The sequence below is a fragment of the Indicator indicator genome, chromosome 23 (assembly GCF_027791375.1).
Source record: "Indicator indicator isolate 239-I01 chromosome 23, UM_Iind_1.1, whole genome shotgun sequence".
NCBI classification, from domain to species: domain Eukaryota; kingdom Metazoa; phylum Chordata; class Aves; order Piciformes; family Indicatoridae; genus Indicator; species Indicator indicator.
In genome coordinates, this window is record NC_072032.1 from 9,757,833 (window position 1) to 9,781,426 (window position 23,594).

The window sequence follows — 23,594 nt, forward strand, 5'->3', positions numbered from 1 at the left end:
AACAAGCTCCAATCCAGAGGGCCGTGAGAGCCTCTAGGCAATGCTGTACTCTAATAGAAGAATTATTATCGATAGACGTGTATTACAGTACACTACATGGTCTGAAGTTACCATGGTAAAGGTTTCCTCTTAAAACTATCCAAATGCATCCTATGTACAGATCATCAAACCAGTAAGGCACTTAAAAGCATGCACCCAAGTCCCACAGATTCAGGTTGAGATCTATACAATATTGATTAACTGGGGTTGAATGACAGAAGCCAGTAGCTTGTCACAGTGCTTATGTCTGCTCTGTACTCCAGGTACTTGTCCTGATCCTGCTGCAAGGGAAGGAACATGGCATAATTAGGTAAACTGTCCCTGCTACTGCTCTGGATACAGAAGGCAGTCCAGTACCTGCTATACACCCAACAGGCTAGCTCCACAGAATCTGTGGCAGAGAGCACAAAAAAGGCACAGGCACCAAGAGCCGAAAGCAGCCCTGTCAGATTTGGGAAATCAGACTTGTAGGATACAATCTGCCCACCCTGCAATGTGCTCTCTATGTGTCAGTGGGCAGTTTATTTTTCCTTAAACAACTCTTTTACAGCAGCAGCAGCAGCAGCATTGATTTTAATGGTGTTTAAGCACCTAGATGTGTCTGAAGATCCAGGCCAGAGAGAACTGACAGCTTTTATTCCCCATTGACATAAACGACATGCAGGATGAAATTATACATGGTTATATTTGAGTTGGTAGTGGCAGTACAACAAAGATACCAGCTATTAAGGCAGGAAAAATGAGTAACTGAATCAGAGAGGCTTTTCCACTCATACAGGATGCATTGATCCAGCATGTGAAGTGCCTCCATTACTAGGCTAAAGCATGGCTTCAAACAGAGATTCAAATCTCCTACTTAAAAGCAGTTGGGAGCAAGATTTTTTCTCTTATGACATGTTTAATGACGCTCAACACTAGCAGATACATGCATACAGCAGAGCTGCTGTAGCTGAAAAAAGGTGTGGTTAAAAAAAACAAATCAAGCCAGACCTCCCCACTGCAGGCTGGCAGAATGCTCTGCAGGGCTCCAAATTTCCCAGCTGTGCCAGCGTGCACCATTGCTACATCCAGCCAATCCAGCACAACTTGAAACTAAATGCAATGAGAAGGAAAAAAAAAAAAAAAAAAAAAACAAACAAACAAACAAACAAAACAGAAGTCGATAACAATTCCCAGAAAATGTACCTGCTTGGTAGCAGTTTTGTGGGCATGTGTTACCTCTGCAACTCTGAAGTCCAAACAAACACTTTATGTAATATGAACCACAATCCTTACAACAGCAAGGCAGGTATGTTAACAACAAAAGCACATGCTTTAAAAAGCTTGTTAGTTTTGCATCAAGCAAACTGTCAAGATTTGTTCTGCCTCCCTTGGCTGTTATGTGTGTACTCTCAGTGTAAAGTTATTGTTGTGGGTTAGTAGTAATACTTGTGCTGTTTGTAAAATTAACTTTGGAAACGTTTGTGAAATGCTTTGGAAATCGGATTGTTCTTAACTAGTTAAGATGGAAGTTAGTGTTTATTTTCTATTATCACACTAAGTTCCTGCAAGCTGACTACATCTTCCATGACCCCACAAGCAACACAGCCTTCTACAAGAAGTGACTGTTACGAGAAGCAACTTGCAGGTCATCTATGCTAAAGACATAGGTGAGTAGGGTACTATTAAGAACGCATACATACTTAAACCGGCGTCTTTTTCGAGTCAACATCTTTGTATCAGTAAATTTTTAAATGCACAAAGAAATAAAATCCTTCCCAACAGAGGAGTGTCAGGAATTGCAGGGCTTCCCGCCTAGCACCGAGTGCAGCTCAAGCCCTCACAGTCACCGCTATAAAGCCCATCACCAGCCCCCGATGTTCGCCCGGGGCCCCGGCGAAGCACAGGTAGCCCCCGTGCGGTGGACAGAGCCGAGCTGGCGGCACCTCCCGGTGCCTCTGGGGCCGCGGCCCCTGGCAAACGAGTCCTGACCCCTCCAAGCTCTTCACCCGAGTCAGGCCTGAGCTCCCCCGCGGCGGAAGGCAGTACGCAAGGCCGGCTGCCAGTCCTCCGCCCGCCGGCCCCGCGTACCTCTCTCCGCCGGCACGGCCCAAGCGCATAGCGGTAGAGCAGGGCGGCGGCGGCGGCTCCCAGCAGCAGCCCCAGCAGCACGGCGGGGGCCAGAAGGACGGACAGTGTCTGCAGGGACCGAGCCCAGAATTGCAGCCCCACCGCCCCTACGCAGCCCCCGGCTGCCGCCATCCAGGCCCAAGCCGGGCCGGGCCTGCCCGCCGGGAAGAGAGGGGAGGTCTCGGGGCTCCTCCGCCGCCCGCCCCCTGTCCTCGTCGCGGTGGGAGGAGACCGATGGCGGGTGGATGCGGCGGCTGAAGCCCGGCCGGGCTCGGGACAGCGCCTAGAAAGTCTCTGCGGCGCCCGGGGCGGCCGCTGCCATGCGCCGGCTGCTGGCCGGCCTGCTGCTGGCTCTGGTCCCCGTCGGGCCCTCCGCGCCCGCCCAGAGCCTCGGACCGGCCGCCTGGCGCGCCCGGGCCGGCGACTGGGCCCCGCCGAGCCCCGTGGAGAGGGCCGGGGTACCAGGCCCGTCCCGGGAGCTCTGCGGTCAGACAGCGGCTGGGGTAAGGCGGTGTGCCCGAGGGGCGCTGCGCGGGTAGCGGGTCAAGCTCCTCGGCGAAGGAGAGGCCGCGTCTGAGGGTGCAGGGAGCCCCATGGGGTTTGCTGGAGCAGTGGCGGCCTGGCAGAGCCGCAGCCGCTTCCCAGGCACTTGGGCTGGGGAGAAAGGCTAGAAAAGCTGTCAGGGTTCGGCGTGGTGGGGCAACTGCAACGTGCCACATGCCAGCAGTGTCTCTGCTGGGCTGTTCTTCCTGAGCAAAGGTATTCAGTAGGTTTTTACCTAGTCACAGCATCCTTCCTCACTGGTATCAGCCTGCTATTTGGAGTGCCACTAGCAGTTTAGGGTACTCCCTCTGTTCTTCGTTCTTTCTCCTTAGGTAGGTAGGTATCTAAGAAGCTGTCTCAAAACGTGTCAATGTAGTTTTCATTTGCGTACCTGGAGAATACCTGAGACACTGCGGTGGGGACTGGAGGGAGTCACGATAGTTTGTTATGTGATTACAAAAAGACTTACCAGCGGGAAATAATATTGTAGAAGAATCAAAAAAAACCTGCAGGACGCTAAATGGATGTAGGGACACCAGTGTAAAGCACTGATGAAAATATGAAACACCAGTATCTATGGTGTGCTTACGTCCATGTGCGTCAACTACAGATGACATTATAGCACTCCTTGATTCTTTTCTTCTGCCTTTTCCGACATTCAATTCTCAGTAGTCTGCACTGGAAGGTAAGAGTCTGGATATTCAGCACAATTCTTCCACTCTGCTGCAGAGTGCCTCCGTAATACCAGGGGGCATCATGAAGGGCTCTGCATGGGCAAGTAGTGCCAATTCTGTGGGCCAGCATTCCCATCATGTTTTGAAAGTAATTAATTTAATGCAGTGATATTGCCAGCAGACATTTCCCCAAGTTTTAAGTTAATTTATATTTCTGGTGGAAAAATAATGTGGGTTTTTTTGATTCTTCTTCACTTAATCAGCTGATGTTCTTAACTCTCTATTATCTCCTGCAAGGAGACATTTTTATTAAATAAAGAACTGCTTGGTTTGACTACTACATCTTTGTCAGCACTGGGCTTTAGCAATCCTATGATTTCTGCAGTGATCTCTGCAGTTGGTGCACAGGCAAAAGGCTGTCACAGGTTGCCTTGTAAACTGCAGTTTTTAGCCTGTGGCCTCTTTGAAAAGCTCCATGTAATGCTCCAAAGGAAAAATAAGCATAATATCAGTAGATTTGATCATGCAATATGGACATGTTCCTGCTACCTCCTAATGACTGTGTTTTCTTTGTTCTTAAGTTTGCCTTTGGAAGTGGCAAAGAAAGATTATTTTATGAGAACAAACTAATAGCAAAGCCTTCTGGTTGTGCAGAGGCTGAGCCTAATAATACGAAGTGTGCATAGCCATACTGGGAGACACCAGAGCCTCATACTGCTGAACTGTAGGAGTCATCTAGAGCCATGTTTTGTCTTTTCTGGCAGTTGATTCTGGGAAACATGAGGCTTTGTATAATGGGGTTCTGTCTAATTGTGGAATGTAAGTTCAGCATAAGAGTTCAGTATTAGACATTTATGAATACTTTTTTTTTTTAGAATTGCTCTCTTTGTCAATTTTAGGTTATTCAAGATAATCTATGGCTTCAAGAAGAGATGGAATGTCTGGGAATGACAGGTACGTAACTCTTTTCTCTACCTTTTCAGAGCTGTGAAGAGTCACAGGACTCCCAGAACATAGGTGTGAAGGTGAGCAGGGAACTGGAGCTGTTCACTAGTGGCTGCTATTATCAGTAGGACTCTTGATGCTGGGCCACAGGGGAGTGTATGCTCAGAACTTAGGAGCAAGGGTGCTCTAAGCTTCCTACACAGAAGTGGAGCCCTGTGAGAAGACCTTAATTCCTACCCTACTCTAAATAATTTTCAGGAGGAGCCCTTTTTCCTCATGAAACATAACTGCTACAGGCTCTCTGTGTACATATGAACAAATTGCTTAGTTTCTCTGAGTCTCTTGTCTTTATTTGCTCTGTATGTGTATAATAAATAGTGGGCTACCTCCTCCAAGTGTAGTGGAGATGAGTGCCCTGAAAGGTTATAACATCCTCATATAGTACATTAACAGGAGCAATGCAATATCTGGAATAGAAGCCATGGCATTCCCCAAGAGACATGAATTTGCCAAGAGATTATATGCTCTGAGGCAGTCATCTAGTGAGATGCCTTTAATTTCTTTGCCCTGTGCCATGGCTAATTCACAAATGAGTTTATTAATTTAAATATGAAAGCAAATAATCAGATTAGCTGAGCTTCCTTGTTTTTTTTTCCCCTGTATTTCTTCAATGTCATGTTTGCTGCTTGCATCTTGCTTTCTGATGGGTTGCAGATTATTAATGCATCATCCACTGAGATGGGAAATGCATAGGGTTTTGCAGTTCAGAAGAACCCTCTGGTGCTGCAGAAAAAGTGGGGTGATTGGAGGATTTGGACGCAGTATCTTTATGTTAGTTGTTGAAAATAGTGTGGCCAGCAGGACTAGGGAAGAGATTGTTCCTTTGATTTTGGCACTGGTTGAGGCTACATCTCAAATATTGTGTTCAGTTTTGGGCCACTCACTACAAGAAAGACACACAAGAAACCATGTCCAGAGAAGGGCAGTGAAGCTGGTGAAGGGTCTGGAGAGCAGGTCTTGTGAGAAATGGCCGAGGAACTGGGGTTGTTTAACTTAAAGGAGGCGGAGAGGAGACCTTCCCACTTTCTACATACTGTTACCTGAAAGGAGGCTGTAGTGAGGTGGAGGTTGATCTCTTTTCTCCAGTAACAAGTGAAAGGATGAAAAGAAACAGCCTCAGGTTGTTCCATGGGAGGTTTAGATTGGACATTAGGAAAAATTTCTTCCCCAGGAAGGTTGTAAAGTCCTGGAACAAGCTGGCCAGGGAAGTGGTTGAGTTACCATCCCTGGAGGTATTTAAAAGACATGTAGATGTGGTGCTTAGGGACATGGTTTAATGGTGGACTTGGCAATGCTAGGTTGACAGTTGATGATCTTAAAGGTCTTGTCCAATTTAAACGATTTTATGGTTCTCTGAAACTACCATTTTGATAGTAGGTAAATAAATGTGTTAAATGGGAGGCTGCTACAAGCACTGAATTTTATGCTTGTTTTTATCACTGAGGTGTCCTATTGAATAAACATGCAGTTTTTTAAAAATATATTTAAAGCTAAGCTTTTAGTGGTTTGCATAATCAAGATATGAGCCTACTCTTTATTTCTCACTGGGGAAGTTCTCAATGAAAGCAGTGAGATGGGAGCTTCTGCATCAAACCTGTGTCATTGAAACTGGCAGCATGCTGGAGCGAAATGGTTTGTGGCAGCACACTGATCATTCCACTGGATGAGGAAAAGCAATCCCATAATAGTGTTTTGATCAGGGAACACTGAATTTTTGAGAGTTATGTTTGAATCTGTTCTAACTGACTCAAAACAGACCTGGAAACAGGTTTGTTTTGTCTTGTTGATTCCCATAGTTTCTTTGACTTTGTAACAAGAAAAGCTAATAGCAACATTGAAAACTGAAATACAGTAAATTGCTCCCTTTGTCTGTTCATTGTTGTGTGTAATTGAAAGGACTTCAAACTGGATCTTGTATTCTGGGTGGTTTTCAAGACAGGAAATAATTTAGAAGAAGAAGAACAACAACAATTTAACAAACAAGTATATTTAACTCTTTTCTTCCCCACTGAAATAAAGCAAGATTATTCAGAGCTTTTCTGGTAAATTCTGAGGGAAAGCAAATCAGACTGCGGGTGTAGAACTTGAAATGTGCAGCTCTGAGGCACTAGGAATTAGAATGATTGTATTAGTTAAACTGCTTTTTTTTCCTCTTGGTGTCAGGTGATTTTTAATTCTAAATTTGACATTGCACAAACATGTCAGTCTTCACTTTTCCTGTTGTAATTTGGCAGGTTAGGATGTGTTCTAAAGGTACTGGGGCCTTAAGGACATACTGGAGTCTTTGCTGTGAATCTATTTAAATTTTGTATCATCCTATTTAATTGCCATGGCCAAGAAAAGCCTTCACTTTAACTTCTATCAAGAATTAAGGCACTGTGGTGTTTTACCTATCCTTCTAATAGCACTGTGACACTAATTGTGACAGTGACACTGTGACACTAGTTGTGTCACTAACACATGAAGCTAACCTGTTCAGGACTTAGCCTGTTCAGTCCAGTGGTAAAGGCTTGTGCTTCAGCACTGAAAGTCACTGTCATTACACAAAACTAATTTCTTAGCAGAGGACAGTATGATGAGCAGAGGGGACAGTTTCTTTCCATAGGTACCCATCCTTCCATACACTGTCTGAACACAGACCTGCTCTCACCAGTTCCCAGGCAGTAGGTGCCTTTTGTACCAGGTTGTATCCTCTCTGTGTTTGCACACCCTGTGTAGCAAGTGAAGGCAGTGAGAGTTGGAAGTGGGGAGCTCCCCTCCCTAACTGTACTGAATGTGCCTTGATTATGCCTTCTGGAGCTCCAAAAGATCACCCAAAGCAATAGTTCACAAACCAGAGGAGTGGCAAATGACTGCCTGGGGACAATTAGCAAAGAAAATTGAACAGCATTAAATAGCAGAGACTGCTCTGATCAACTGTGTATTTGTCATTTTGTGTTGTGGCATTGCACATATGTGAGACTGAGTGAATGATATAGTAGTATGAGTGGTAAAATGTTATACCAATCTTCCAGCTGTTTCAACTATATTAATACTTATTTTCATATTTTAGTTTTGTAATTCAATTCAAAGTGGACCTACCATCACTGGTAAGTAGCTAGGAATGTGTGGTTTAAGAGAGGGTTCTGGCACATCTGTTTATATTAGGTTTATGGAGGATTAAATCATGGGAAAACATTTTAGCAATGTGCTAATTGGAAGTAAGGTAAAATATTTAGTGACTTAATAATACATTGTAAAAAATGAGGAATGTTTAATTCAGGAAAACAAAACAAATTTTCTTTTTAAAGGTGATGATATTGTGTCACATCTCAAAAGAAAGTGAAATTACTGCCTTTCTTTGATGAGCTGTTTCACTTGGCATCTTTGGCTATGGTTGCAGGAAAGCCCCAGACTAAGCTTCACGCTCTGCCGGCTTGCTCTGTGGGAAGTGTTTTAGCCTGAGGCATTGTACTCAGAGTGCCTGGGGGCAGCCTGGCAAGCTCAGCTGAGAGGGGGCTGTCTGAGCTGTAAAGTTGAAACTGTTCCCCTGCTTTGCAAAGTTTCCCTTTCGAAGAGGAGTGGGAATAGTTTCCATTTAGAAACTAATGGAAGTGAAGGCCATGCAGCTCTGATAATGGCTTTTCTGAAAACATCGAGAATAATGGCAAAGGTTTAAGCTGTAAGAGGAAAAGAGAGTGGAAGGAGGGAGCCCATGGAGGTGATGTCAGAATTGGGATGCACCTCCAAAGGGACACTGGCAATTGTGCATTCACTATTCTGAGCAGCAGGGTATCAAAAAAAAAGCTCAAAGCTTGCTAGTGAAAGGCTTCAGGAGTCCAGTATAAGCATTTTCCAACCTCAGGTGGATTGATTTGCTTAAAACCCCCACAATTTCACAATGAAAATTGAGACATGAAAGCCACAGAATGTGTTATGCCTGTACAGTCCTTTCTTTGATACTCAGCATCCTGCTTATCAAGCAATCATCAGCCATCTACAATCCATCTAGGACTTTATCTGAAAGGAGACAGAAAGTGAATTGATAAATACAATTATGTTGTCTTGATGTCAAGAATATGCAGCAAGTTGTGTGGAACAGCATTTGTGTTCTTGTAGGTCATCTGGATTGAGCTGTATAATGTTCTAGTGACAGCTAAAAATGTGTCAGTCAGGAAAAAGCTGCTTTATTTAACTGACAGTTAAAAAAAAAGAGGCAGAAAAGGCAAGGGAAACTAGGGTGTTATAAAAACCAGTTTATATTGTTTAAAATTAAGGGGAAGGAAGAGGAAAAAATGTGGTGGAAGACAGTAACACATGCTATTGAATGTACATACTTCACACTGAATATGTTTAAGCAAAACTTTCTACTGAGTGCAGGAAAGATACAAGCGAATTTGCAGAAGTATCCTTACAATCATCATCAGTGTTGAGGCTGCTTAACATAATGTCAAAAACTTGCAAAATCCCCAAAGTCCAATTGTTGATGGTGGAGCAGCCAAATAACATGCTTGGAGACTTGTGCTGGGAGCTGGGCATGTTATCTTGGGGTTGTAAAGTGACGACAAAAGCACATCTTAAAAACAGAGTCATCTGTGTAATTAATAATCCAGATATTTATTCAGAGTCAAAGAACATGATCAGCTAATTAAATAGATTACTGCAGACTTGATACTCTCCTGAGGGGAGTATCAGGATTTGCTGTCACATGAAAAGGGCAGTTGGTTGTGCTGATGGAGCTGTCACACTGCATAGGGCACAACAACAAAAGGTATTTTATGAGGCAATTATGCCCTTCTCACTGGCTGACCTCCCTCATCCAAAATACAGAAGGAAATGATCTGCTAAATGAGAAGCACTTTCAAAGCAGTAGTTGCTCAATCCAACCCATGTTTTGCCATTCTGACTTCTGACTCTTAATGAACCCCTCCAAGACTTCAGTCAGTTTGTTTGCTCTAAAGGAGAGTTCATCTCCTGTAGTCTGGCAAGAACCCCCACAGGAATGGGGTGGCAATTGGCATTAATACAAGAGACACAGCAAATAGAAAATTAATCTTTTTCAGTGTCTGGATGTATCTACATAAAACTGCAAAGCAGTTCAGTAGCCAGGTTTAGAGCCACTGGAGGTGGGCTGTAGTGTGATACTTGGATCTGCTGGGGAGTGCCGTGGCCAGGTCGGCTCAGACTGGTAGCTAGCAGGTCTGTACTGCACTGAGAGCTCAGCACTAGGGCCAACCTGAGTGACTTGGGCTGATGCTTAGTCTTGAAACAGAAATATGCCATGTGTGTATTAGGTAGTGTGACTACCCTGAAGGAATGCCAACCCCAAAGACATGCAGACATTTGGTATTGCAATTATAGATATTGCTGTTATCACCAGGTTTACTATATTAGTTTTTGCGAGCCCTGAATTAGTCTGAGTCTACTGTATTGTTTAACAGCAGTTTAAGTATTTAAGTAAGCTTAGAGAAGTGAATTAAAGCTCATTGTAAAATACAAACAAGTATCTTTTTCTGGCCCATATACCCACAAATTTGTCCAATATAAACCACTTTCTCCCGTATAAAAAGCATGCTATTCCAGGTTGGGAGACAGTGAAGCTATCCAAGGTGCACTTCTCCGTCTGGGTGTTGTAGGCAGCAGGGCTGATCTCATTCATTACGTTAACAGAAATCTTTTCAGTGATTCATGTGCATCAATGCTTCAAGGCCCTTTGTAAGACCTCCTTTTTGGGGTCCAATTCTGAATGCTCTGTGCATATCTTTTGTATTTACAGCTGACGGGATTTCTCTATACTGTTCTTCCAGTGAAGCAGTGCTTTTTCAAACAAATGATGCTTTTCATATTATTCAGATTTTGGTATCTTCAGGTTTTTTGTAGTTCATTAAAATGAAAAAAATCTCATTTGCAAAAAATCTTTGCTTTTCAATGAGATTTTTTTTTTTCATTTGAATAAATGTTGCTAATGATTAAAACATGAGATTGAAGTAGTAAATGAGGACCATTATATAAAGTATCTTTTTTTAAGCATAGGGAGCCAAGTACAATTTTGAAATTTTCATTTGTCTTTTTTCCTCTTCTCTTAGCAGTTTTACCTTCTGACAATTTAGTATATTAAATTATTGATTTTCAGTATAAGCCTTTATTAATGTCATAGGTGCCTCTACAAGAAAGTGATTTTAAAACTTGTAGTCCTGTGATCTTGCAATTTTGTGTGGTAGCATGGACTAATCTTTCATAAAGATATAAAAATATAAACTACCATTTATACTGCTAATTACTAAACTGAGGAGCATTTGATTTGGTGAACTCCAATTCAGCTGAAATGTAACTGAGACCCTTACTTAAGTGAGAAGTATTTTTGCTCTCAATATATGCATGGATACGTTTAATGGATAATTGGCAGACTGGCTTTGAAGCAGAAAACCTTTACCACTGAGGCCACTCAGCATGGAGTGCTTCAGTTATATTTTGCTGAAAATGTCTTTATGTTGAAAGTGTTAACAGTTGGTTTAAAGCTGAAACCTCTTAATGCATGCATTAGACAGGGAGCTGGCTTTAGCTCTAATGCAGAGTGTTGCCTTGGTTTTCAGCAGTGCCCTTACCTCTGGTTATTCAAGCAAGTAAAGCCCCTCACCAGCTCTTGACTTCCGCAGCCTCAGACGGTCAGTGGAGCCATTCACTGTTTGCTTTGATACCCTCATGGACAAGGAAGATTTTGTTCAAACGAGAGTCATCTGTTAACCAGCAGCTGGTCAGTAAAAGATGATTTGCCATTTTTACTGATGCTCAAGATTGCAGCCATTACATCAAAAGTGAAAGTTGGTGGGAATTTACTGCCCAGGTAGTGCTTTTTTAACTCTCTCAGGTGATTACTTGAGAGGGCTTCAGCAACTCCAGCTTGTAGTGAAACTTCCAAAGCATTGTTGTGGCAGACACAGCTATGTGATTGCTGTGTAAATTCTGATAGACACTTAGTAATGAAATCGATTTGTTTAGTCTGATGAACTTTGTGTATAGTGTATTTTATTAGGAAATTTCAATAGCCAGAAGAGGAATATATCAATAAAGATACTGGTAATTACTTGTGGGAATAAGTAGTTCATATAAATTTGGACTAGAAAAAAAAAAGATCAACTTGGAATAACAAAGGTCTTAAATTTGAAAGTGATTAGTTCCTCTAAGTTTGTTTGGTTTTTTTTTTTCTCATTTCATTATTCACATAATTTAATTTGTGCTGCAGTTGGTGAATTATGATGTTATCCCACACTTATGTAGACTTTGCCCCTTTCTCCTCAGCCTGAAGATATGTCCAATATGTCAGTGTCTCCTGAATTTGGAATAACTATTCAGAAATGTGGTGTGGTAAGTTTTCTTACATTTATCTTGTTAATTTGATAGGAAGTTTGTACCTAAATGTCCTTTAAAACATGGCAACTGTTAGTTTTCCATTCTTTTTTTGTTCCCTGGTGTGTTTTATTTAACACTGAATCAAGCAAGTCTGATGTTTTATTATTAGAGTTCATCTTTCCTGTCCCTTGGAGAGACAAAGTGCATCCAATTTTAAGACAAATCTGGATTCAGCCATTGAAATGCTGCATGTGAGGATAGGGGATTCAGCAGCCAGTACAGAGGAGGTGATATTATAACCTGCATCATGTTTGCATAGAGAAGAATGAATATACATCACATCTCATGGTACTGATTACCTCAGATGTTACTGAAATGGCAGCACGTAATAATTAATGAGGCTGAATAGTGAACATTTCAGACAATAAGAAGCACTAACACAGAATCTTCTGCTATCAGGCTGTAGACTCTCAATATTTACATAAGAGCCTCTCAGAAATTTTGAGACAATTGCAGGTTGTTTTTTCCTGCTATTCACAGCACAGCCTCACAGAGGTCTGTTGCACATGCTAGGATTATTAGAAAATATTTTTCCAGTGCTATTAGTTGTAAATTACTGAAAACTCTGCAGTTGTATCTGATTGTGTTCTGCCTTCAACTGGAGTTCACGTTTGATTTTCCTTTGCTTACCTTGTCGTCTACCTCAGTCCTAATTTGTCTGAACAGATGCTTTCCCGCTAAGAGGCAAACTGGCCATATGGTAGTCTTTAGCTGTTTTAAATGGGAAAAAAGTGAATTTTGCACATTTTCTTCCTCAGAGCATGGAGATGACATATGTTTAGTTCTCAGAGTCAGGATTTTTCCAACACCTTATTGCAGACATAGCCTTATTCAAACTGGAGTGTTTAAATTTTAGCTATGCTTCCAGCACCCAGTCTCATACTTCTTTCCAGAAACATGCTCCTGGAACAGCTCTGTTTCACAGCATGACATGAACTTTTCTATAACGGTACTTCATAATGACACAAATTCTTAGCAGTTTAAATTTGGCTGTTTGCATTTTAACACGTTTACCTGTCTTGTTTCTCAATCTCCTAAGCATTCCTGCATTGCAGATAATCTATGAGCCTTAATTTTTATTCCTTCCTTACTTTTTTCCTAGTCGTTCTAACGCATTTTCAAATATCCTCCATTCCTTTCACTTCTGTGGAAATCCCTTCCTCCCCTCTTTTCTCCCAGCATGTCCTTACTCTTGCTCTGGTTCTTTCACTCCACTCTCCCAGGTATCTGAGTGACATTGCTTCCAGGGGTAATGACACGTGGTGTGCTTCAGTGACAGGGAGAAAGTGGAGCATACACTTCGGAATCATCAGTGGCTGTCATTGGGTTTGGTTCCTGTAGATGGTTGGCAACATGATCATTGCTCCAAAAGCTAGAACAAACATCTATGAGTAACCAATTAATTCCTAACTACATATGTCAAACCATGTGGCTGCCATGAACTCTGGTGTGATTTTGAAGCCTGCCACAGTTCACATTTTTAGAACTCATTTCTATTCAAGCTGCTTTGTATTTGCTGGTGTCCAAATACAGAGTAGATGTCCCTTAAAAAGGGAGAGGAGCAAAAGAAAAAGACTCAGCCTGAATTGTACTTCTGTCAGTTAAATAAGCACTAATGTGGCTTCATTACTGGAATCCTGATACACCATGATGGCTGTACTATAGGCCAGCATATTGCAGCCCTGATAAAGTTTTAGACATTCTGGTTTAACATGAGTTATAAGGGGAAGGCAGTTTGGAAGGTGAGAGGTCAATAAGCAACTGTGCTCAAAGTAATTTTATTTAGAGGACATAATTACTGAGTAAGAATTAATGACCTAATGGAATAAATAAGTAAAATCAAATGAGTGTGTGTTACTAGAGATTGGTGATTAACTTATGATCCTGATCACTAACTAGAAGTAAAACTGTGAACTCTTAAGTCCATGGATGGCTCCAGCAGTCCTCCCTTGGGAAGGGCTAATTGAGGCAATCTGCAGTCTTTGGAGAGTATAGTTGATATGACAAAAAAAAAAAAAAAGGGAAACAGAGACCAAAACTGCATGCAGAGAACACATTTGCAGCAAGGGCAGCTTGCAAAAGAAACATCCTCATGTACAGAAGTTCAAAGTTAAGAATTTTGCAGACTCTGGTTGTAAAGTTTTGGTCAAGTTTTGTGTTGTATGAGGTATCATGGGGATAATCAGATTCTTGGTTGCACTTCTGACTCTGCATGAGCTGAGGTTCCAGCTTCTGGCTTTCTGTCCCTTTGTCTCCAAGCAGCACATTGACATAGCAAAGGTTAAAATCTCTGGGAGTTTGGGATCAAGCCATTTGCAGGTTGCTCAGAATGCCTTCAGAAAATAGGTTTATTTAGTAATCAAGACCATGAATTTTGCTGTTAGGATGCACATACATCCATTTTGCAGCACTGACACTAATATTTCTGTTTTCAGGTGGACGTTGAACATGACCCTCAAACTGCATACATTACAGTTCTGATTAATAACACCAACACACTGCTCTCAGCAAACATCACAGATCTTTTCCTCCTGGACAATATCACTGGTCTACATGTTCAAAACACCAGTGGTAATAAGACCACAGATGGTATGCAGATTTATAGGAAAAGGTACTTACAAGGTAATGCACAGTCTGCAGGGAAGTACCTATGATTACACCCATGGAAGAGTATCTGCTCAAATCACTATATTTATTTAGTTAGCTAGTTTTAGTGCTGTAAATTCTCTGATTATCATTAATACAGATGAAAAACCCTGGGAAACGTGTTGTGCTGAAGTTCACAGTTCTACTAATTCATATTTTGATTGCCACTTTTGAACTGCTTCTGATCTCTCAGGTACAGAAGTGAGCCCTTGTACTCTCTAAAAGTTGCTGCAATAAAAATGAAACAGAACCTTTCATGTTCTGTATATTTGTATATTTTGAGTGTTTCAGAAAGCTGCTGCACGAGCCATTTTAGCCATATCTGACAAGTCTTCCTTCTTCAGCCATGTGTAACAGATTGACTTGAGGTGTGTTGCAGTTGCAAAAGGCTGTGCAAGCAGGCAAGATGATACATCAGAAATAAGGTAGCTCTTCTCAGTATCTGTTCTCCCCAAAGTTAGCAAATTATAAAATCAAAGCAAATAATAGAGATATAACACTGTTCCACTGCTGGGAGTCAGTGTGTTCCTTGTGGCCAATGTGCCCTTGTGGCCAAGAAGACCAGTAGCATCCTAGGGTGTATTAGAAGGGCTGTGGTTAGTAGGTTGAGAGAGGTTCTTCTCCCTGCTCTGCTCTGCCCTGATGAGACCACATCTGGAATATTGTGTCCAGTTCTGGGCCCCTCAGTTCAAGAAGGACCTTGGGGAACTGTTTGAGAGAGTCCAGTCCAGAGCCTCAAAGATACTGAAGGGAGTGGAACATCTCCTTTATAAGGAAAGGCTGAGGAGCTGCATTCCTTCAGCTTAGAGAAGAGACTGAGGGGTGCAAATAGATAGCCAGACTTACTTCTAATAACAGCAGTGTGGGTTGTGATTACAGGGCTGGGGATTTTGAAAATGTCAAGGAATTGCTGGCTCTCAACAGAGGTTCCTAAGTAAAAAATGATCTCTGAGAAAGCATAGAGAAATGAGTGGCAGAAAAACCAGCTGGCAGAGCTGATCTAGTAAACCAAGCTGAAGATGTTATTTAATTAATTACTGAATCTGGAACTGAAGCTTGCATTTCCAGCCCATATACACTGCATGAATCAGCATGAAGACTATTGAACTGGAAGAAAATCCAGCAAAATGTATTTCTGCATAGTTTAAGGTTTGGTCATTACTGTGTCAGCCTTGGGCTCAGCTCCATATCTTGCCATTCGGGCTGGACAGAAGGGCTCTTCCTACACTGGCTTATATGTTGTCATGCTGTATGCTATCCATAACAATTTTTCAGTGCTCCAGTGCATTGTGAATCAAAATTAATCTGAAATCTCAGGTAAAAAGGAAAACATCCAGTGCTGTTCTGAGCATTCGTCGGGATCTCTGAGAAATTTCCCTGCGACAGAGCAAAACTATCCATATCCCTCCTCTCTGGAGTGTGCTGGTAGGCTCTGGCTGCTTCTGCAAAACTTTCTTGAAGTCAGTTTTAGTTTACTACAGGTTGGTTCCTAGGAGAGCACTTTGCTGGTGAGGAGGCCGTCTAAAGGGGAACCTACAGAGCTCCTCAGATGCTTTATTCATGTTGAACTTGCTTTTCAAATCCTGCAAACAGCTGTAACTGCAGCTGAGTTCAGCTCTCTCTGAAGAGACTCACAGCCATTCTTGAGTGAAAAAATCTGTGCAACTGTATTGGGTTGTTTTCAAGTCAGTGTAGTTACTATTCTGTTTCAGAAAATGCAAACACAATTACTTAGAGGCCACTGTTGCACTGTCTGATGTACCTCAGCTGCTTGATCTACACAACTATTTTTTTCTCTGTTTTAAAAGGTGGAGAGCATTTTGCAATCAATTACTCTGCACTTCTTGATACAAGAGAAATGTGGAATGGCAGGGTTTTAACACTGCCTGCAATGCTAACTTTCAGGAGTTCATCAGAGGTATTTCCTGTACAATTTTATTTTGCTAGTCACAATTTTTGTCAAAAAGAAGTCTCAAAAGTGGTTCTTGTCTGTCTAGGCAGTGAGGCCTGCATGAAATGAAATTAAATTCTTAGGCTCTTCATTTACCATGAATTTATAAATACATGACTCATTCTTTAGAGCTTAGGAAGACCTAGACCTCCTTAAATAAAAATAAAAAAGGTCAAGTATGTTTGTGTGTTGTCCTGTAGCTTTTCTCTCTACTTGTTGTGTTTCTCTCCAGTTTATCTATGTATCCTGCAAATAACGGTGTCCCACGTAATTATGGTGTATTGTTCTAGTCTGTGAGAGTTGGAAAGTCTGCTGTATTTTTATCAGAACATTATTTCTTTTAACCAAAATCTAAGCTGCCGCAAAGGAAAACCTCCTTGCTCATAAGGAAGACATTTTTTTGCTATGAGAATTGTGAAGCTCTGAAATAGATACTCAGAGAAGCTGAGGAATCTCCATCCACATTGACTTTTGGGAACTCAGTTGTACCAGGCACCAAGACAACTGATCTAACACTGCAGTTACCTCAGCTTTGAGGAGGATGCAAAACAAGGGAGGCAGGATAAGTGGTTTCTTCCAAAGTAAAATTTCCCAGTTTTTAAATATGGTTTGGTGCTTTTTCTGTGATTTTCATAATTGCATGTAATTAGGACCTACAGTTGTATTTTCACTTCAACTGCTGTATCCCCTTTGTTTTAGAGGGAAAAAAGTGTTCAGCGAGGGTGGCCCTAGAGTGGTAGAGAGCAAGAAGAAATAGGGAATTGGAAGAGTAGAGACATAGGAGCTAATTGTGGGTCCTGTTATATGCATTTTCAATCAACCTGTTTTTTATAAGCACGGAAAAAATGCAATTCTGTGAGCCTGGAATATACCTCTGTGTGATTAGAAGGGAAATGTAGCCCATGGAACAGCTGCTTTCATGTCTGTTGTTGTTACCTCTAAGTACACTGCATTAGCCTATCAGATTTATTTCAGCTTTAAACTTAATGAGAAGTATAGTTTGTCTTCGAAGGAAAGGCTTTCCTCAAGACTGGGATATTTGCCTGTGGATTCTGCTCTCTTTTTTTTAATACATGTAATGTTTTTATACTTCTCTCAGAATAAAACACATCTTGTGTCACTGATGGCATCATTCACCATAACTGAAGAGGAGAAGACTAAGGTAAATTCTGTAAGATTTGGTATTATGTTGGCTCTCCTGCTTAAACTTAGGGGCAGTGTAAACTAAATCCTAGGAACTAAGGTCACTCAGTTCTTGGCTGTTAATTGTACGCAAGTTCTATTTTCTCTGATTTTAAGAGAAAGAAAACAGGAGTCAGTACAGGGAGTCTTTGTTGTCTTAAAGCAGTAATATTTAGTGTGGAAAAGCCACAGACATCTATTACATTCCTAACTATGTTTTTTTTTCTCATTTGAAGAATTGTGCAGGCACAGAGAACTGTGATGAGCTCCTCTGCCCCTTTACAATCAGTAGTCTATTTGAAAACTGGGCACAGGGACCTTTTGTTCCACTATTCACTTTTGCTGAGGATCTCTTGCCCTCTTGGTTTGTATTAGTGTAATAGATAAAGGTCCAGCCTTGGCTTTCCCATAATTGAAGATCAAGTGCCCGTTCTGTTAAAATGAAAGCCAGAATTGGTATAAAGCAAACCTATACATGAGCTAAAGAACTCATTATTCCTGGATAGAGGTCTAGTGAAATTTAAAAGTATTGGACGTTTGTATAGCTAGGAATTATGCTTGGAATTACTTTAAATATGTTTTTTGGAAACTTAAGGTTATAAGCCATGCAGTATCTGACTGGGTTAGAAAAATAGCTTTCTGACTGGTTTTCTGTAGAGTTCAGTGTGAAATGATCTGCAGCTGTTGGTGATGTCTAAGCTAAGAGTGTAAGCTATGCTGGTCTCAGCCCACAGTGAAAGCTCCTGCAATCCATTAGTATACTTAAAACTTTTATGGTATAGTTTTGTTCCAACTTGATAGTTAGACCTCAACGAGTTCTTGGGGACTATTTCATAGTCAGGTCAAACTGGCTCAGCTGCATTTGAGCATGCTAAATGAACAGGCTTTATGATTAAAATGTGTGGTAAAGGTTTGTGGAGAATACTGTTAATTTTTGAAAAAGCTTAGAAATTATGGAACACATCACATTTCACATGCATAATATTTGCCTTTGGGCTGTGGCCAAGCATGAGGTATTTCAGAATGAAGTCAGTTTGTGCAAGGAAATTATCATCAGCTGAAAAGGTGTGATGTATTGTATTTCATCCATATCTTCAGCTGTCACAAATGCTCTCAATCTCACCCTGTGAAACCACAAGTCTGATGTGAAGTAGCTCCTTTCAGTTAGAAATATGACAGATTTACAGTATACAAAAATGTATCAGAGAGAAACTAGGCAATCAAAGGATAAAATTCAGCTGGTAAATTGGAATAAATCCTTTTCAAATTGTGGGCTACATTTGATTATCACTTGCTGTGCAGCATTAGTGTTGACTTCCTGGAATGCTCTCAGGTTTCTGCTCCAAGAGATGACCAAGCCCAGCTTGCAAGCAGCATGTTAATTATTTACACTTCCTAGCCCCAGCAGAGTGATTAGTTTGTGGTGAAACATTACACTAATAGCTGTGCTGTGTTTTTTTGTGCAAAGATCTCAAATAACTAAGCAAACACTGAATTAACTTTTGCTACATGGAGCATGAAGTAAAAATTAATTTTTAATGCAATTCAATTCAAAGATTAAATTAATTGCTAAAGTGAAAGGCCTACAAAGTTGTTGGCCTGTTGTTGTGGTTCTGGTATTGCTGCTATTCATTTCTGAGTGGCTTATGCAGGAACTACAACGTGCACTCAAACTGGGGCCTTTTGTCAACTGTCATTTATATGTTTATTCAAAATCATATTGATGCTTTTTTGCCTATGGTGATTACTCAGTTTTATTGAATCAAGAAATGACCATTAATTAAAGGTGGCCAACATCAGAGCCTGTGAGCAACATCAAACACCATCAATCACAAGAAGACTATGCTGACTTGAAAACCTATGGAAAATAGGCACTTATTTGAAAATGTTAATAAAAAATGTAATAGTTATAACTTAATGTCAAGAAACTCTGAAGTTGTGTGAAGCCATTTAAAAATTATTTCCTTTGGTCTGATCTTTATATGTGTTTAAAATGTGGTTTTAACAATATGTTCTTTTCATTTCAGATTTCTTACAGCCATGTCATCCATGCTTCAGGGTTCTTCATTGCTTTTTTTGTTTCCCTTGTATTGACAAGTGCTGTTCTGTTCATTGTTTCCCAAAAACAAATCTTGAAATGGAATTTCTGTGATAAAAACCAGGTGAGTCTGGACAGTACTTTGATGTTTTTCGTTCACCATATCTGCTGGTATAATTTGCTAACTAATACAGATTACCAGGGTGGTAATCTCTACAACCTCTAATCTTGAGCATAATCTGATTTAGAGGGGAGTGTAAGAAGGGTAATCTGATCAAAAGAACTGCTGTGAGTCCCTGAATGTCAGCTTCAGGATGGAGGGAGATTACCCCTTGGCTAGTAGTTTCTTTTCATATTCCTCCCTTCCTCCTCTCCTCTTCATCCCTCAAAAGGAGAGGCAGGATACCTATGGGTTATAAGCAGTTGCCCAGGGAACAGACCACTCACTTCGAGCATAGCAGACTTGGGTCCAAATTGTATTTCTGATTATCAGGAATAGGGATTTTAATTTAGGTTTCTTAGTTCCTTGGATGTGCCTTAATCTCTTGAGTAATTAAGCAAAACAGTTGGTTTTGGGGATGGGCCATTTCCAGTGTTCTTTCTCTAAGTTACACAAGTTTGAAGAAGGTATTTCAATACATACTGGGATGGAGAGAGAAAAGAGAGTCTGATAAATATTCATCAACTTGGCCCAAGTTCCAGCTTTTGCTTCTATTAATTATTTATGTATTTATGTAAAGTGGAGCAACTTCAATGGAGGGAGCTAGACACCTCTGAATATTACAGTGATTGGAGCAGTCCTCTAAGAGAGGTGTGCTCAGAGGTTTGAACTGCTCCTTTGCTCAGATAGTGGTGGATCTCCTGTCTCAGAGGAGCCCACAAATCTCTTCCAGGCTTATTTTCTATGGTTGAAAATTACCCCATTGAGAATTTTTATTTCTCTTAGGTCTGCAAAAATAATCACTTCAGATGCAAAGGGCATGTTTTGTTTCTTTTTACAGACAGTGCTGTGATAATGAAATCATAAAATGGCCATTTTGGTCCCAGCATCAGATATTTATAGTGGGGGTTTTGTATATTAATTTTATTAGCCTGCATTCTCAGGGGAATCTCACTGAACTGTGAACCAAATGAATTACTTCCATCATTCAGAGGATTAGTTTTTCATGTTGTTGACATCACAATATTGTAAATCTCATCATACATAATTAGTATACTGTAGCAATATTTTTAAATGGTCTAGAAAGTTTGTAATCTTCACAAGCCTCCTGCAGTCAATGTAGTCTGTTGGCTTCTCCATTCATTTCTTCATTTGTATTCCAGACCAGTTACATACAAAAAGTTCAGCCTGAAATAAAAGTAGCATATTGGATTTCAGATACATACCTGAATTGCACAACCTTCTCACCCAGAGTTACCTGCTATAGAATATTTGATCAGATGCTCAGTGTAAATTTTTTTGTCATCTGAAGTTGTTTGTTTGTTTGTTTTTGTTTAATTTTTTAATAGGAGGTACAGCATGAACTCAGCCAAAATCATAATCTGGAGCATTCTCAGTTTAATGCAGGTGATCTCTGTAGTGAAGATACAATTATGAATGACCAAATCATCGATATTCTGTCCTTTGAAGAGTCTCAGAACATGCTTCAGGCTTTAGAAGAGTAAGAATTCACTCCTGTCACATCCCATTTATTACGTTTGTCATCAACCAAACCTTTGAATATATTTTATGTATCTGCCCTTCTGTTGTTTTTCCTAGTGTCTGTTTACACATAGGACTGCACTACCTTAAGTTTTTGAACTGTATTAATTAGTCATGTGTGGGAACTGAAAATCATCATGCTTTGTGTTGCCTGACCTGTAGAAGTCATAGTTTCATCTAGGCCTTAGGCATGCAAGTTTTCCAATCTAAATCAATATCTAGTTTTGCCTCTCTGGGGTTTGTTAAGGAAACTTTCCTGTGTACAAGAAAATGTTGAAAGGATGTATTCTGCTACTGCTGACCACATTCTGCTTTCAAAAGGGTGGCTTTTGTCAAGAGAAAAGAGAGCCACTGTTGGGTGCCAGCAGTGCTGTTTGGCAGTGTGTTTTGAAAATACCTGGATTGGAGTCTAAGGAGTAATAGCTCATAGTGCTGCCTCGGAGATGCCACATAGCTGCAATTGGAGAGTCTGCTGGGTGAAGCAGAGGAGAAACTGCTGATGTTGTCAAAATGCCAGTCAGGGCTGTTTGACAGAAACATGTCACTGTTAAAGGTCATCTGTTCTTCAGCTGAATGTGATAACAAGGTCTGGTGTGAGGACAGAGCAGGTTTTGTTTGTTCAGTCTTACCCGTAGCTTCTGGCATGTCAGGCTACCAGCAGTGTTATGCAACTATAAAAATCCATAGAGGATGAAAAGGAAAAGTTATGGCACCATGGAAGTAATTTTCTTTCTTAAAAGGTAGCTAACAGCATTATTATTTCCTGCCTTTCCTTGGTAATTGGGATACTTATCTCTGTAAATTACATATTAGTCCTTGCTTTCATAACTATATAGCAGCTCAGGCTTTGAGAAGTCTTATCCTGAAAGTCATTATGTAAATATTAAGAAGGACAGGATCAAGCATTCTTTTAACTTTCTTTAATATTAATTTATTTGAGGCACAGTGAATATCTAGCTAGTTAGCAAAAAAATGCTGGGCAATTTTCAGGTATGTTGTGGTTTAGAAAGGTAAATATTCTGGCAAAACTTTGTATGGGGTTTTTTTTATCACTGGAGGTTTTCTAAACCCATAAAACATAATTCATTTCTTCATTTGTGTATGTATCCACAGGCTGAAGTTTTGTAATAGCTTTATGCAGATAACACAAACTAAGTCACTCTTGCTTCCACTTCTTTCCTCACAGTTTCTGTTTTCTCTGTGTCTAAGGAGATAGAGCACTGCAGAGAAAAAAAATAGATGCCCATTAGCAAACAGTCACTAACCTTCTTCACCTTATGAGTTAGTTATTCATCTTCCAGGATGAGGATGGTAGATAGACAACTAAGGCATCCAGAGTTACAGTGGTTCCTGCTAGGAAAAGTGACTGAAAGGGTGACAGACAGTACTGTGAAGGGGTCATGTTAGCTTCTACCTGTTAGCAATGTGTATTTTTTAATACCTAAATAAATTGTCCCAGTTCTTCTAATTTCTTGTAGTTTTAAACTGGACCTTCTGACTCATCTGCTGCTAAGAGGTGACACACAGCTACATGTACATATTTTCCTTTTTTTTATTGGCACTCGCTGAATATGTGTATTCAATTGCTACATACCTCCTCTCCTACTTATGGTGCAGTTTATCTGACTGGGTGAGGATCTCTGCAGTGTAAACTCCTACACTCAGCTGCCCTGGGTTCCCCATTTTAACTGCTGGATGAAAAGGGCACCTTGAGGGTATGATTATTTTCATCCTAGAGTCACGTGGCTGCCACAGCCACTGACCATTGAAGCCTGGAGCCTGGCCTGTTGAGCTCAGCTGGAGAGGTCTAGAGGTATGTGAGATGAATCCCAGTTTTGCAGGCTGGTTGATTAAAAAAAAGCTACAGCATTACTCTAACACCTGTATCAGACACATACAATATTGTTTCTGGTTTCTTCTCTGTCTGTAGTCTACCACTTGTTTAATCTCTCATTGTTAAATTTTTTATATGATATATAGCTTAAGATACTTTCTCATCTCTTAATGTTGATTTCTTAGTCATTTTGCAAGTTGGGGCAAAGCAGTCCTTTATTTCCTGGTCGATGTTTCTTGCAGGTTTTGTTTTAGTCTTGTACTTCAGGAACTGTTATACATTATCCAGGTTTTTAACTTATTCCAAAGACAAAGGTAAAATACTGTACCATTGCCTTGGGAGCTTCTCTGACATCCATCTAGACTAAAAACAGACTGGAGTAATCCTTCTTTTTACTAATTACCTGCTTTAAGGATACTAATTTGCAAAATGTAATGGCAACAAGAAAGATTGTGTTTGTAATTTATTAATGGCTAATTGCA

The 23,594-nt window shown here is 40.7% G+C and overlaps 2 protein-coding genes across 2 annotated transcripts in view; one reads left to right on the forward strand and one right to left on the reverse strand.

Annotated features, from left to right (window-relative positions):
• EVC (EvC ciliary complex subunit 1) overlaps positions 1–2,280 on the reverse strand; it is a 38,743-nt gene extending 36,463 nt beyond the window's left edge. The window contains exon 1 of the mRNA XM_054391599.1: positions 2,110–2,280. Coding sequence (XP_054247574.1) covers positions 2,110–2,280 — 171 coding nt within the window. The remainder of the gene's footprint in view (positions 1–2,109) is intronic.
• A 188-nt stretch (positions 2,281–2,468) lies between these two features.
• Positions 2,469–23,594, forward strand: part of EVC2 (EvC ciliary complex subunit 2) — a 59,535-nt gene continuing 38,409 nt past the window's right edge. Inside the window, exons 1-9 of the mRNA XM_054391430.1 lie at positions 2,469–2,651; positions 4,265–4,319; positions 10,943–11,103; positions 11,649–11,714; positions 14,195–14,381; positions 16,214–16,323; positions 17,456–17,518; positions 19,566–19,700; positions 21,086–21,237. Of these exons, the coding sequence (XP_054247405.1) occupies positions 2,469–2,651; positions 4,265–4,319; positions 10,943–11,103; positions 11,649–11,714; positions 14,195–14,381; positions 16,214–16,323; positions 17,456–17,518; positions 19,566–19,700; positions 21,086–21,237 (1,112 nt within the window). The remainder of the gene's footprint in view (positions 2,652–4,264; positions 4,320–10,942; positions 11,104–11,648; positions 11,715–14,194; positions 14,382–16,213; positions 16,324–17,455; positions 17,519–19,565; positions 19,701–21,085; positions 21,238–23,594) is intronic.